Source organism: Neophocaena asiaeorientalis, unplaced genomic scaffold (genome assembly GCF_003031525.2).
Source record: "Neophocaena asiaeorientalis asiaeorientalis breed wild unplaced genomic scaffold, Neophocaena_asiaeorientalis_V1.1 scaffold46, whole genome shotgun sequence".
Lineage (NCBI taxonomy): Eukaryota > Metazoa > Chordata > Mammalia > Artiodactyla > Phocoenidae > Neophocaena > Neophocaena asiaeorientalis.
The window spans coordinates 2708246-2724030 of record NW_020175393.1 but is presented as its reverse complement, the minus strand read 5'-3'; the positions used below and the strand labels follow the sequence as shown (position 1 = coordinate 2724030).

Below are 15785 nucleotides of genomic sequence, written 5' to 3'. Positions count from 1 at the left end.
ATATTCAATTTTTAAATCCATTACTTATGTGTTTTATATACATACACACACACACACACACACACACACACACACACACATAAACTACAAACAGCAGAAAACCATCTAGAAACACTCCCGTGACTTTTCTCCTCTGGGAACTATTCAAAACCATCACCTCCCAGTGCTTGGATTACAGCCCAACTGCACTCTTGTCCACCGTTGACAGATATCGAAGACCAGGGCTACAGCTCTCTGGAGCAACGATGGTATAGTCTCTAGAAATATACCCAAATTTGAACAAAAGGACAAAGTGGGTCTACAAAGATTTAGAAGACACAGGAAAAGCATGAGAACCAAGTTCCTCATGTGGAGGAGGAGTCAGACTTACTCTGCAAAGCTCTGAAGGCAGAACTTTGACCAACAGATGGAAGGTTTAGGAAAATAGATATCAATCAAGCATAAGAAACCAAAAATCAGTGGAATCCAAAAAGAGGCTGCCAAGAGTAATTCTGCTTGCTACTAGGAGAAACAAACAAACAAAATAAGGGGTAGATGGCCTGCGTTTTAGGTGAGAAAAGAGGAATCCTGCTCTAGTGGAAAGTTAGCCTAGATCAGTGGTTCTTAAACAAGCTTCGTTTTGGAATTACAAGGGAGCTTAAAGGTAACTAATACTGAGCCCCATACCAGGTCTGCCAAGGTAGCACCTCAGAGGGTAAAGCCCAGGAAGACTAATATTAAAAAGGCTACCAGCCTAGCATACACCAACTTAAACATCATTCATCATCATCAAGAACAAAACAAACTGACATCATGTGCCTGGTGATGCGATGCACTAAAAAGGAAGGACGAACATCACTCTTGTGGTTACTGCCAAAAATGTATAACCTGAACCAAATCAAGAGGAATTATCAGACAAACTCAAACTGAGGGCCAGTCTACTAAACAAACGGCCTATGCTCTTCAAAAATGTCAATGTCATGAACGACTAGAAAAGGCTGAGGATAATTGTTCCAGATTATGTATGATCCTGGACTGTATCTTGGACCAGAAAAAGAAATTGCTCTAAAGGACATTATTGAGACAATTGGTGAAATTTGAACATGGATTTCTTTTTTTTTTAATTTATTTATTTTATTTATTTATTTTTGGCTGTACTGGGTCTTTGTTGCTGTGCGCAGGCTTTTCTCTAGTTGTGGCGAGCGGCAGCTACTCTTCTTTGTGGTGGGCGGGCTTCTCATTGTGGTGGCTTCTCTTGTTGTGGAGCACGGGCTCTAGGCACACGGGCTTCAGTAGTTGTGGCTCATGGGCTTTAGAGCGCAGGCTCAGTAGTTGTGGTGCACGGGCTTCATTGCTCCATGGCATGTGGGATCTTCCCAGACCGGGGCTCGAACCCATGTCCCTTGCATTGGCAGGCAGATTCTTAACCACTGCACCACCAGGGAAGCCCCTGTGGATTACTTTTAAGTGTCTGGAGAAACAGACCTACCATAAAACGAATTTGACTACTGCTCATCTTATGATATTCAGACTAAGTTAAAATTGTTTTAAAAGGGGGTAAGTAAACAATTTTAATAGTTTCACCTTAGCTAAGGATGATGTACATTTGGACTGGTTTATGCTGACTTGCTGAAACAGGAAAAGGTCCATATGGTGAAGAGGAAGATAAAAGCTCATGAAAACCACCTCTGCTCCCAGGAAAGACATCTGCAACTTCTTAATTTCTACAGGTGCTTGATAGGACTTAGCACACAAATGTATTTTAGCAAAAACAATTTCTAGACACACCAGGTCAATGAAAACCCATAAAACCTAGGGAGGTTAGAACTGAATCAGCCTGAGAAGAGTCTGCATTCTTAGCACCACCCAAACAGCCTTATCCCTTAATGGAGTTTACGTCACTTGGCCTTTGAGGGGGTGGTGAGTGGGGTGGAGGCAAAAGGGTAGTACAGTTGGCCCTCCTAATCCACGCGTTCTGCATCTGATGAGTCACCCAACCATGGATCAAAAACATTCTGGGAGAGGGACTTCCCTGGTGGTGCAGTGGTTAAGAATCTGCCTGCCAATGCAGGAGACATGGGTTCAAGCCCTGGTCTGGGAAGATCCCACATGCTGCGGAGCAACTAAGCCCATGCGCCACAACTACTGAGCCTGCACTCTAGAGCCCGTGAGCCACAACTACTGAAGCCCATGCACCTAGAGCCCATGCTCCACATCAAGAGAAGCCACCACAATGAGAAGCCCGCGCACCACAACGAAGAGTAGCCCCCGCTCGCCACAACTAGAGAAAGCCCGCACACAGCAACGAAGACCCAATGCAGCCATAAATAAATAAATAAATAAATAAATAAATAAATTTAAAAGGTAATGCTTAAAAATAATATATTCCAGGGGAAAAAATCTAGAAAGTTCCAAAAAGCAAAACTTGAATTTACCAAGTGGCAACTATTTACACAGCATTTACATTGTATTATCGTATTACACTGTATTATTAGGTATTATAAGTAATCTAGAGATGATTTAAGGTGTATGGGAGGATAGAAGTAGGTTATGTGCAAACACTACACCATTTTATATAAGGGACTTGAACACAGTATCCACAGAGGTCCTAGAACCAATATCCTCTCAGATACTGAGGGAAGACTGTATTTCCAAAGAGAGAAGTAAGTTCTTATTCCATTTAGACGAAGTTTCTTTTATGTGTGCAAAATCAAGGGATAGGAAAATGTGCTTTTAAGAAAAAAAGTCTTACCCTTTAATCAGAGCTTTATAAGCTAACTAAACTAACCACCAAGTCGGGAAACAATCACTTCAAGGTGCTTCCCCCCAAAACAAAACCCTGAATGGACCAATACAGCAATGTTGCATTAAGCTTCACTCACTAGTAACAAAGAATAAATTCCAAAACGCCCTTTCAGAAATACCACATGGTATATACCTTTTAAAATTAGGACCTTAAATATTACTAGTAACCAGATATTTTTACTTCATGTACATGATCTTATTTGAACTCCAAAATAATCCCGCCAGGTAGATGGTATACCCCATTTTATAGAAGAGGAAACTGAAGCTCAGAGAAATTAAGTAACTTGTTCAAGTCAACACCTGTAAGTGGCAGCACAGAATTCAAACTTGGGTCTGACTTGATCTGTGAGGGTTTTCCACTCTGCTGCACTACTTCCAAAAAAAAAAAAATGAAGATGAAGTATCTTCCTATCTTGAAGATTAGAAAACAGAATTGAAAGTGTGGGCAAACTAAAACTACTGTGTTCCTCCACTCCAGATCAAACTGCTTTTCCACGATTAGGGCCCAAAAGCTGAAGGAAATCTCCCGTAGAGCCTGCCGAGGTCCAGCCCATAGGGACCTTCATTTGCTAAATCAGTATTTTCAAAGAAAAACATGAAATATCTGCCTTGCATTTGGAAATGTGCAGAAGGACCTTACATTTCCCTTCCCAGCAGCTGCTGTATTATTCAGAGCCAAGTGAAAGGTAGCTGATGTGAATAATGCAGTGACTCAACCAAACTCCAGATTGTTGCCAAAAAGCAAACCTCATCTGAATGAAACCTTGAGTCAAAAACAGCAGGTGAGAGCGCAGAGGAGACAGGCTAACACCATCACCCAACCCACCAGCTTTGCCTCCAGAGGCAGTGGAGGGCCGAGGCCCGAGGCTGGACATTCATCACTAGGCCCATCAGCCCGTTATTTATCCCAGCCTCACGGGGGAGGGAGACTCAAGGCAAGTGCCCTGCTTGGCCCTGCAACTTCATTTCCTATTTCTGAGCTGTTCCAAGGGCCAAGAGTGACCAAGCAGAGAGAGAAGCTAATGGCTGGGGAGAAGGGACTGAGGCTTCAAAGCCCCAGGCACAAACTCAAGGAAAAGAGACGGGAGCCACACCAGCAGCTTTTAAGAGTAAAATGGAGTCACCCACGCCCTGGCTGCCACACCTCCACCACAAGCTATTGTTCGGATTCCATCTCAAGAGAAATATCGAAAGCAAACTTAAAAAAAAAAAAAAAATTAATCTAGGAAGTACAATTTAATCATTTTCTGTGCTTATTAAAAAGTAAGCTACTTTGCGTAACATCTTTTAATTGCACTTTTCTTTTTTGAATTTAAATGATCTTAGAAATCACAATAGTAAATTATGCCCATAATATCGTTCCTTCTATTTCCCCAGTTCTGCCACTTCTAAGCTTTTCAGCCATTCCAGGAAAAGAACCCAAGCTTTCCAGAATTGGTATGGGTTTTAAAAACAAAAACAAAACCCACTGAAGCTTCGTTTTCCCATTCCCAGGCAAGCCAGAAGCAGATGGGCTGAAGCAGACAAACGTCAGGTTGATGAAGAAGAGTCTGAGTGGATGAGAGTGGAAGCCAGAGAGGACTGAAGAGAAAGTGCAGCTTGGAGAAATGATGCAGAGAAATCCTGGCAGCGAAAAGTACACACCTTGGCATTGATATAAGGGTCAAAGGGGCCGTACTTTTTGAGTTCTTTGATCTCAAGAGCACTCTATAAAAAGGAGAGGAAAAGAAAATGTGATGATAAAATGGATGAAATATATCAAAGCAATGCACAGCCCCGAGGGGGCCCAACACTAGACAACTTGGATCTGCCCTTTGGGTGCCTCAAAAGGAAGTTAATGGGGAAGACAACCTCCAGGGCACCGCGCTCATCACCCCTCTCATCCAAGCTTCCAACTGAAGCAACGTTAATGGTTTTTAATAAATCAGTGAAGTACTTGTAACCACTGCCTAGATGCATTACGTTTTTCGAGCTATTGCAGACGTTGTGCCCAGCCCCTGCCCCACCCACCTGCCTGCCAGATACGCAAAGCACTGGGCTGGGTCCCACTTATCAATGGACACTCCAGGCGGGAGGCGGCTGTGAGCAGGACAAGCTAGCATACTCAAGTGGCTCAAATATCCAAGCAGCTGTGTTCCAAGGCAAAAGTGAGCAAAGACAGGATTAGAAATGGTGGCTGAAAATTTCTTAAACGAGAAGGACTTTAATAGGTGACTAGATTTTTCCACATTGAGGAATATTAGTTAAAAGCAAACCTCTTCTATAAATTTCCTCCAGATAAGAGAAATTACTGTCACGTTAGCCAGGAGGAGTAAAGTTGCATTTAGGTCCTAAAGAGGCAATTCTAAAGAGACAATTTTCCTTCCTAATGTTATAAAACAAACATCCTCATTGATGATCTTGAATGTCTGTTGCTCACCTATCCAGAAAATACAGCCAGAAGGGGGAAATGGAGGCCGACGAACAGCTGTACACAAACAATCTCCAAGTGGAGAGAGCTGGGAGCACTGCTGTAGTTTTCTCACCCCTCACAGTGAAGCTGCCCTTCTCTGAATCAAAAGTGTGCTCTTAACAGCTCACTGAGAATGTGCATGGTCTTGCTGACAGGGGGACTTCAAGAATGGTTTCCTATTTTTTTGAGGAATAACCCTGATCTAATCCTACAGGTAACTGAACAATCTCCTCTCAGCAAAGTCACTAGTGAAACAGTCCTAAGCTTACTGAGAAAGGGCAGCATCTCTCTCCTTCAAGCAAATAAGAAAAGTATCTACTTCAGTTCAGAGCAGAGAGGGCAACAGGAGAATGGCTTGTCATTCAGAGAGGGCCCATCTCCTCGCAAATCGACACCATCTCAGATCCAAACTACAGGGAGGTGTATTTTATGAGAGGTTTGTCTAGAACTTACATAATTCAAATATAACTTTCCCAAAGGAATAAATATAAAGAAGAGAAGGTGCAGTCTCAGAGTACCTGAATCCATGGCCAGTGTGTGGTGTTTCTGCTCAAATGTTGCCTTTTTTATTTTTTAAGAATTCTCTCTGCTTTGTCAAAGCATGGTCAGTAGTACATGAACATTAGAGGACACATGGAAATGACCTTCATTCTGCTGAATCACCTCAGACCTCCACTCACATGTCTTTGTGAGTTCATTTTTCAGCACTAGCACTCGTACCACCACTTCTGTAAGTTCCGATGTACGTAAAACAAGGGCATGGTTCACATAGTACCAACACATGCTGGGAGTATTTCTGTTTACCAGCTAAAGCTGCACTGCCACGTTGATGGCAAAAGCCCCCCGGTTTGAAATGAACTCGGGGCAATTTTGCAGGATTTGCATTATTTCCAGTTTTGCACGTGAGGTGAGTATTTATAACTTTGTTACAGTACTATTCCAAATCTGCACGATTCAAATGCATATGAAATGCACCCTTCATGGTACAAGGTTTCCCTGACGCACTAGAAGGAGTAGCGCTGGGAAGAGGGGAATCACCCTTAGGCCAGGGAAGAGCTGGTTCCCTGAGATCTGAGTTACGGGACTGAGACGGTGATGGGACTGCCAAGGTCTGGCTGTAGCTGAGTGGAGAAAGCTTCCCTTCCCTCCAACCTGTTCATTGACTTTGGTGTGTGAGGGCCCTTGATGGATGAGCAATCGCACTATCTGGGCATCTCCTTTCCAGGCTGCCAAGTGCAGAGGGTAACAGCCTTTAGAGTCAGCCACGTTGGTCAGCGCGTCGTTCCTCAGAAGAACCTCGACCACATCCCTAGAAGGCAAAAATCGATCATGAGTTTGCAGAACCCACAAGTCTTTCGTACTAACAGTTCTGCACATCTGTTTGGCACAAAGCCCTTTCACAGAGATTATCTCACCTGGCTCCCCATCTCTACCTGAGCTCACCGCCCAGCTCTTCCTTTTATTCCATGAGCTACTTGTACAGCTGTTGACAGCAGCTGAGCCATCTTGAGGCACACTACACTGACTCATCACCTCCTGGTGTTATCTGGGCTTTCTACATAATCCATCTATTTTCCATTATTTTGAAAACGTCTGGTCCCCTTGTCTAAACCTTGCAATGTTTCCTTGTTTGTGATGTTGAAACAGCATTCAGGGATAGAATTTACATAAAAGCAGTCATGCAAAACAAATATCATTATTCACCACATTATTCAGAGCACTTAGTGATGTGGGAGCTGGAAGCGGACACGCAGAGCAGAATTAAAGTGGTTGCAAACATAAGCCAGATGCGTATGGTATCACTTGATACATCCAGAAAGAAGGACTTGGCTTCCTTCTTGGTGACACCACTAATTAAGTAGATATAAATGTGTAACTATCCCCATGCACATGAGGTCAAAGAAAATCTCCACTGTAAATAAAAACAGCATCTGGAGATGAACTTGGCTAACAAGCTACAGTCATTTAAGTCTGAGATTCACTTGAATTCAGGTTACCCCACCATTTAAGGTGGAGGGAGTCTCTACAGATTTTCTGTTAGCTTTGTCTAAGATGGTTATAGAAAAGACCACATTACAGGAAATGATCACATTCCATCTATCTTAGAAAAGTTTAATGTAGAAGGAAACAACCATTGCTTCTTTCCGGCACATCAGCATCAATTAGGCTGGGCCAAATATTGCAAAAGTGAAACAGAATACCATGAGGTGGTAGGGCCCTGTTCTCGCTCGGAAAAATCTAAATGGTCCCAATAATCCTTCCCCATAAAAACTAAACTTCTACTGCTTATCTCCTTTAGTATTAGGCCTCAAACTCTCCCCGATGCCCTGTCTTCCGTTACACTCTGGTTTTCATTCTTCCTGGCAAATCTACGTACTGTACTCCACCACTCGGCCTGCTCCTGCTCTGAGCCTTGCCATTCTACCTCACTTGAAGGGCAGCGCCCTCTTCAAGCTGCCAAACCACTGAAACCTGTGCCTTCTCTCAAACCACCACCCACCCCCTTGCCAAAGCACACCTTCTCCAGAAAACTTCCCAGACAAACCCCACACAAATCACAAATTCCTGATAACCTCTCTATACTCAAGGGAATTAAGTAGGCCATATTATTTATTTATTTTTCCCCTTAAAAATGGTTCTTGTTGTGGACAAGGCTAATTTTATGAGGAAAGAGTGGCAAGCAGAAAGATAAAGTCAACAGAAAGAAAGTTTCTCATGACCACTCGATCTATTTTCAGTTTATAAAGGGACTGGTTACATAATACATCATCCAGCACCATTATGTTCTGGCTGCCCCACATTTGAGCTTTGTATTCAGATCATTGCAAGGCACTGTCCCATTTCAAAGGGGAAAAGAATAAGCAGAAGAAAGGTAAAACTTAACCTTTGGTTAAAGTTATTTTGGGAGTGGGGTGGGGAAGGATGTTTATATTATACACTAAAGAGAGACTCAAGAATTCTGGATGGACTAAATTTAGTTTTTCTCTGTTCTTCAGCATCCCTGCTTTGTACACCCTTACAGAAGGAAAAAATTTAAAAAGACAATCTGAAGGCCTGGGTTCTGAAGAGTGGGGCAGGAATGTAGCACGTTAATACTTACTTATGGCCATTCAAAGCAGCATGGTGCAGAGGTGTATACCCAGTGCTGTCAACACAGTTCACATTTGGCCCTCTCCAGATGCTATAGGGGGAAAAAAAAAGACTGAAGTCACAAACCAAATTTAGAGACATCTAGCTGCCTGGAAAAGAATTCTGTGTGGTGGTTAACCAAATGGGTTACTTCCACATGACTCCTGATAAAAGAAAGCAGCTATTTACTACAGAAATGCACAGCACTGAGGGTACACAATGGGGTGCTGAACAAGGAGTCAAGTATCAAGACAACCGTGTCATCATTTCAGAGCTTGTTTTCCTGTATCATTCTCCTCATTGGTAACTTTCCTTTTTTTTTTTTGCGGTATGCGGGCCTCTGACTGTTGTGGCCTCTCCTGTTGCGGAGCACAGGCTCCGGACACGCAGGCTCAGTGGCCATGGCTCACGGGCCCAGCCGCTCCACGGCATGTGGGATCTTCCCGGACCGGGGCACGAACCCGTGTCCCCTGCATCGGCAGGCGGACTCTCAACCACTGCGCCACCAGGGAAGCCCCTCCTCATTGGTAACTTTATTACTCACTCAGTCTGGGACTCGTGTCTCTGAATACTGTCAGGATTGTAAGAACAGCTCGTTGAAAGGTCATCAAAAATATCACTGAACCAGGGACTCCCCTGGTGGCACAGTGGTTAAGAATGAGCCTGCCAATGCAGGGGACACTGGTTCGATCCCTGGTCCAGGAAGATCCCACATGCTGTGAAGCAAGTAAGCCCATGTGCCACAACTACTGAGCCTGTGCTCTAGAGCCTGCGTGCCACAACTATGAAGCCTGCACGCCTAGAGCCCATGCTCTACGACAAGAGAAGCCACCGCGATGAGAAGCCCACATACCACAACGAAGACCCAATGCAGCCAAAAATTTTTAAAAATCACTGAACCAAACCATTCAGTCAGTTACAGGTACTGAGTACCCACCTCTACTCCTGGTGACTGAAGTCTTGAGAGAAACTCTAGACCAGATAATCAGGATCATTCAACCACAAGGACTAAGATCAAAGAACCCACATTCATAAAAGCAGCAGGATACATGTGTTAAGATGCAAGGGACAATTCTGTCTTTCCTTTGTGAATATGTCTTATTGGTAATAAAAAGAATAACAACAGAATCTACAATTTGAGTGCCTTATTTGAATCAGAAATATCAGACTAAGATGGTTGAAATGTCATCTCATTTAATCCTCAAAGCCTTAATTCTGACTTCTGTTTCATACCTTACTACATTGGCCAGAGCTTCTAAAATACTATTAAGTAGTAGAGGGAAGCCTTGTTCTGTCCTGCTAATGCTATTGGCAGTTAGTTAGAGGTAGACACTCTGTAACATGTAAAGGAAGTATCTTATTTTTTTCCCTTTTAAATGTATTAGAAATACTGTTTAATTTAAATACGTTTTTGTATCTATGGATAATATCATAGTTTTTCACAGTGAACCAACTAATTTTTTTTTTTTTTTTGCGGTATGCGGGCCTCTCACTGCTGTGGCTCCCCCACTGCGGAGCACAGGTTCCGGACGCGCAGGCTCAGCGGCCATGGCTCACAGGCCCAGCCACTCCACAGCATGTGGGATCCTCCCGGACCGGGGCACGAACCCGTGTCCCCTGTATCGGCAGGCGGACTCTCAACAACTGCGCCACCAGGGAAGCCCTATCAATAGCTTTCTTAATGTTAAGCCATTCTTTCATTCCTGGAGTAAACCTTATTTGGCCATTATCCATTAGGGCCATATCAGTGACTTCTACTTGAGAGTATTTTACTTAGCATTTTCACATCTTCATTCATAAAGGAAGCTGGTCTAAAGTTTTTGCTTTTTGTGCTACCATTATTGGGTGATATCAGTATTAGGTTTAAGTCACAGATCACCTGGGCAGCTATCTACGCATTTCTATATTCAGGAATCACTGACATAGAGCACTAAAATTTTTTTCTTTTTTGAGAAAGAATTACTTTGTTATTTATTTATTTTTAACATCTTTATTGGGGTACAACTGCTTTACAATGGTGTGTTAGTTTCTGCTCTACAACAAAGTGAATCAGTTATATATATACATGTTCCCATATGTCCTCCCTCTTGCGTCTCCCTCCCTCCCACTCTCCCTATCCCACCCCTCCAGGCTGTCACAAAGCACCGAGCTAATATCCCTGATAGAGCACTAAAATTATAATCACCAGTAAAACCATCTGGGCCCAGAGCCTTTATTACACAGATGTTGGAAGCAGCATTATTTATAACAATAAAATTTTAGAAATAGCCTAAAAGTCCATCAACAGAGAAATGACTATGATAACTAAGGTGGAGACAGATAGAATATTATATACTATTTATATTGCTGTGTAATAAGACAGAATAGAGGTTACAATGTAATGCTAAGGAGAAAAAAGGAAAAAAATTGTAAATATTGTAGAGAAAAAATATATATGAGAGACATTTATCACGACTGTAAATTGAGTGCACAAGTTTACCCCATCTCCTGTCTAAAGTTGTATGAAGTGAAACGATTCCCACCCTACACCACAGATAACTGATGGACATAAAACAGATAGAGAGATTCAGCCTAAGAAAATAAGAAAAAATGTTATCAAGTAACTGGCAATGTTGAGGGATTCCTAAAAGGCAGAAATCAGACAAGGCTATATCTACAGAAACACAACCTAGAAGAATGCCAATTAGAATAATCACATACCACTTTTCACCTATCAGACTGACAAAAATGAAAATGATGACGTTATAAAACGCTTGTAAAGATCAGGGAAACAAACACTCTTAAATACCACTGGTACGAATTTAAATTGGTGAATTCCTCTGGGAAGACAATTCAGAAGCACCCACCAAAACCAAAAATAGGCATTCACTCTGGGCCAGCATTTCCACTTCAGGCACTATCCAACAGAAACGCTTGTACACACGCACAAAGACACATCCTTGTTCAGGACTGATCCACTGTAAGAGTAAGAACTACAAATTTAACGTCCACCTATAGGTAGGGAGTTAAATACCAGGTACCCCCATAAAATGAATTATTACGTAACAGTTAACAACAAAGGAAAATAACAAGTTGGACTTACTTGTCCTGACGTGGAAAGATTTTATAAGATATGCTGTGTTACAGTAAAGTGAAAAAAAAGAAGTCATTGTACAATATTCAAAAGATAAGCCCTCATTTTATAAGTACACACATGCACACACACGCACACGCACACACCCTTGGATGGCGATGGGAAGCATGCTCATCCAGTGTTGACAGTGGTTCCCTCTGGGGAAGGAAGCGTGTGTCGCGGGGGCACCACAGAGTGGTGAAGGGGGACTTTCACGTTCTGCTCTGTATTCTACCACACTATGTAAAACACAGTGAGAATACATTCATGTAGTAGTCTTTTCAGAATATTTTTTTTAAAGAGGGGAAGGAACCTATGTACAGGGAAAAGAAGAGAAAGAAATGAAATGTTAATAATAAATGGTTGTATATGTGTGACATGGGTCACTTTAATAAGCATGTAGGTATTTGGCTTAAAAGCTTAAGATAAATTTTAAGTGAAAAGAGAGGACATGTGTACTGACAGCTACATTATTTGTTCCTTGTCAACTAAGGAAGCTGGTGACAAGGTCAGGAGCTTGAGTTTCTTCCTGGTGTCCCCATCCTCCATTAAGCTTGGATTCCTATAGCACCTTCCAAATGAAAAGTTAAAAGCAATGATCTCTTTGTCACATTTATACCTCATTTCCTAAACCAAAAAGAATATACCTATGCCTGACAATGAATAGAACGATGGAAAGTGAAACAGATCTGGAAAACCTAGGAGGTACAATTTTCATACTTAGTTTCAAATCGCCCCACAAGACAAAAAATCATCATTCTATTATAAACTAGGTGACACTAAAACCCAAAAACAAATTATTTGCCCCAAATTACAAGCCAAATCAGTGGCAGATCCAAAACTCCCATTTATGGTGCTCTTGGCCTTTGGCCAAACAGGGACTTTGTGATCTAACCGGATGACAAGATGAAGTGAAGATGCAGTCATACAAGGTCGCACACAATAGCAAGATGACTGGAATAAACAAGAGGAGTTGGGAAAAAGGGAATAGTAACACTGGTTAAAGCATCTGGGAGCTCAGGTCTGTCAGCTCCTAGTACTGCATTAGGAATCTGCTACCTCTTCAACCATCTCAATCCAGGTCCCAAAGTAACCTTAAAACTGAGGTTTAAACTGCCCTTGCTTTTAACAAAAAGGCAGAACTGAGCAAGCCCTCTGTCATTTTCTAACTTTTACCTCCATGTCTCCGGTTTAGAGGTGATTAAGTTTGGATATCCCATACCAGCACTAAAACTACCTCAAAACAATTAGAAAAGACAAGGCAGAAAGATAAGCACTTTCCTGCAACTTTCCCAACTGGGTAAGGCCTTTTCCCCTCCTTTTGCTCTAACTAGCATTTCTTCTAAATGCTCATGGGGAAAAATTTGGGGGAATGGGGAATATATTAAATAAAACCTAAATGAAGATAGAGAACTGTCATCTCTCTGCTTGGAATCTTAGCTTCAGACAGGATGGTAGTAACATCCCCCTCCACCCAAGTTTCTTCCCTTTTGGCAGCCCAAGAAAAGAGCTATTTACAATCTAGGCCTTCCTCCCTATCACAGCTGTCCTATTAGGTTTCTCTAAAGCAGTAAGTACCAAAGGGCTGATCACTAACAAACAAAAGCAGAGCACAAAGCACCAAGAGAACCAGGAAAAGAAAAAGAAAGGTACAGGAGATCCCTAAACATTTAGTGCACCATCACCACAGCACTGGTTACATTGGACCTTGGACCACAGTGAATTCTTTATGCTGTGCTTCCATACTATATATTTTAAGCCGTTTAAGGGACTCCTTCATGTTTCCTAGAGCACAGCACTGTGCAAGGAACTGCCCAGGGCTACCAGTTTGCAACTTCTAACATTCGGTTTTTCCTAAGCTGCGACCCCAGTGTGACATGATCTCTGTGTAGTGTAATGAACCTGCTACTCTCTATCCATTAAAAATGGCAACAGTCTCTTGATGGGACATGTAAGCATACTGCATCTGAGATATCTTTACATAAAACACAGAGACAGAAGAACCGTAAGTTGGAACCAAAATGGCCAGTCCACTTTCATCTGTGACTACTCTGTGGGATCAGGACTAAACGATATCCTACAGTGGCTCTTAGCTGTCAGCAAGCTTGCTTCATGTTGTCCAGTTACCTAACTGCTTACTTCACACAGACAAGTAATGGCATCTCAATGGGCTGGCAGAGTGTCCAATCCAGTTCAACTGAATAAATGTTTAGGCACTATCTTCCATACGCCAGAAAGTTATAGTCTCCACCCTTGAGGAGAGTGGGGAAGTCAGACGAGTAAACAAACGACGATACACTGCATGAATTCTAGGAAGTATGCAAAGCATAGCTCACGCGGAAATGGGAATAAGGGAGGCTTTGCAGACAGACGAGACACAAGCTGAGCCTTTAAAGCTTAGATGGAATCAGCCAGGCAGGAGAAACAAGGAGGAAACGCCCAAATTCAAGGTCTCCTGAGTAGTCCCAGCAAACTGGGGCAAGTGCAAGTACCTGTGAGTGGCTGGAGCATGATGGTGAATGCGAGGATGGAGAGGCAGGCAGAGCCCGGTCATGAAGGGTCCCGTGGGCCACTGAAAGTTTCAAGCAGGGAATGGTAAGATGTAAGTTTTACAAAAATCCTTCTGTTGACAGCTGGGAAGTGGGAACTTAGTGAATTTGTTATCCACCATACTGTTGATGGTTTTAAATATTTCCGAATTTGAAAAAAAATCATTATGCTAAGCATTTGTATAGACGATAGACTGGAAGAAGTGTGTGACTAGATCCAGGGAGCCCAGCTACCAGTTAGCAATTCAGGCATGAAGTACGGACCTGAACAAAGGCAGTGGTAAGGAGCGCTGAGAAAAAAGGATAGATTCAATAGAAAAGACAGGATCTGGTGACCAAATTGGGCGGGGGGTGTGTGTGTGAACAATTCAGTGGCTAACGAGAGAGTAATTTGAGGAGGAAAACCCGTGTTGCTTTGTTTCGTGATTGTGGCAGTATGAGGCAGGGGAAGGGAGGAGGCACAGGGAGTTTTGTTTTGGATTAGTTGAGGCTGAAATGAATTTGGACTCCCATGTGTAGATGTTCAGTCAGTAGGCAGATGAGGGTCTGGAATACCATGGTTACATGGTTAGTTTAAAATGACAGTGCTCAAATGTTGACAAACATGTATGTTGCCCTTACAACGATATTATAAAGTAGGGAATACATGTTGTTATTTCCATCTTACAGGTAAGAAAACTGAAGTCCAAATGACTTACTGATTGTCATATAGCTAATTAATGTGGAACTGAAACAAAATCCCACGTCTGACTTCTAATGCATATTCCTTCTAGTTTATTCAGGCTCTTGACCTTAACTGTTGAGACAAAACAACTTGGAGGGACTTCCCTGGTGCCTCAGTGGTTAAGAATCTGCCTGCCAGTGCAGGGGACACAGGTTCGAGCCCTGGTCTGGGAAGATCCCACATGCCATGAAGCAACTAAGCCCGTGCGCCACAACTACTGAGCCTGCGCTCTAGAGCCCGTGAGCCACAACTACTGAGCCCACGTGCCACAACTACTGAAGCCCACATGCCTAGAGCCCGTGCTCCACAACAAGAGAAGCCACCAGCCCGCACACCACAATGAGTAGCCCCCACTTGCCGCAACTAGAGAAAGCCCGCGAGCAGCAACAGAAACCCAATGAAATAAATAAATTAATTTTTTTAAAAACTTGAAGCTCTGTGGGTCTCCTCCTGCATTAGTCCTTAGGAAGTCAAAGACTCTCAGAACACCAAGTCGGAAAAGGGCCTGCTCCATCACTGACCCTGAGGGAGCAACGGCAACAAACTTGAGGGGGAAGAGAGGTTCTGGGCAGCTCTCCATCAATTCTTCATTAAATCATTAAGGTCTAAACAGGAGTTTGTCTCATCAGCCTTTTTCTGCCAAAGGCCTTCTCTGTTTTCCTCTTTTAGTTATCCTTGCAAAGGCAGATTTATCTCTGAACCTCAGGAAGGACTGGCAGTTTTCCAACAGAAGGAAACACTGTCCAAAGTCAGTCTAATTTTAAAAAGACTTCATCTTACTCAAATGAATTTGACACGTCCTTACTAAAATGCTTTCTACATAATTAACTGTTGAGGGTAAAAGGAGAGATAATAAGGAGTCTAGGAAACCATTCCCATTGTCAAAGAAGCTTGTGATCTTTGGAGAAAGACACAACTTACAGACATGAAATGATCAGACAAGAAACCCCCAAAACAATGCCAAAGGAATTCTAGTTGACTGGGAAAAACTGAACATGTATTTTTATTTTTGCTCAATCCTGAAACCCACTAAAA

At 42.7% G+C, this 15785-nt stretch overlaps 1 protein-coding gene across 8 annotated transcripts in view; it reads right to left on the bottom strand.

Moving 5' to 3' along the window:
- ANKS1A (ankyrin repeat and sterile alpha motif domain containing 1A) overlaps nt 1-15785 on the bottom strand; it is a 186088-nt gene that overhangs the window by 105335 nt on the left and 64968 nt on the right. For 6 of the 8 annotated variants that reach the window (XM_024766225.1, XM_024766226.1, XM_024766227.1 and 3 more), the window contains exons 2-4: nt 8337-8417; nt 6389-6545; nt 4429-4491 (exon numbers count right to left, since the gene is read on the bottom strand). In XM_024766225.1, coding sequence (XP_024621993.1) covers nt 4429-4491; nt 6389-6545; nt 8337-8417 — 301 coding nt within the window. The remainder of the gene's footprint in view (nt 1-4428; nt 4492-6388; nt 6546-8336; nt 8418-15785) is intronic. The other 2 variants (XM_024766229.1, XM_024766230.1) reach the window with 1 other exon arrangement.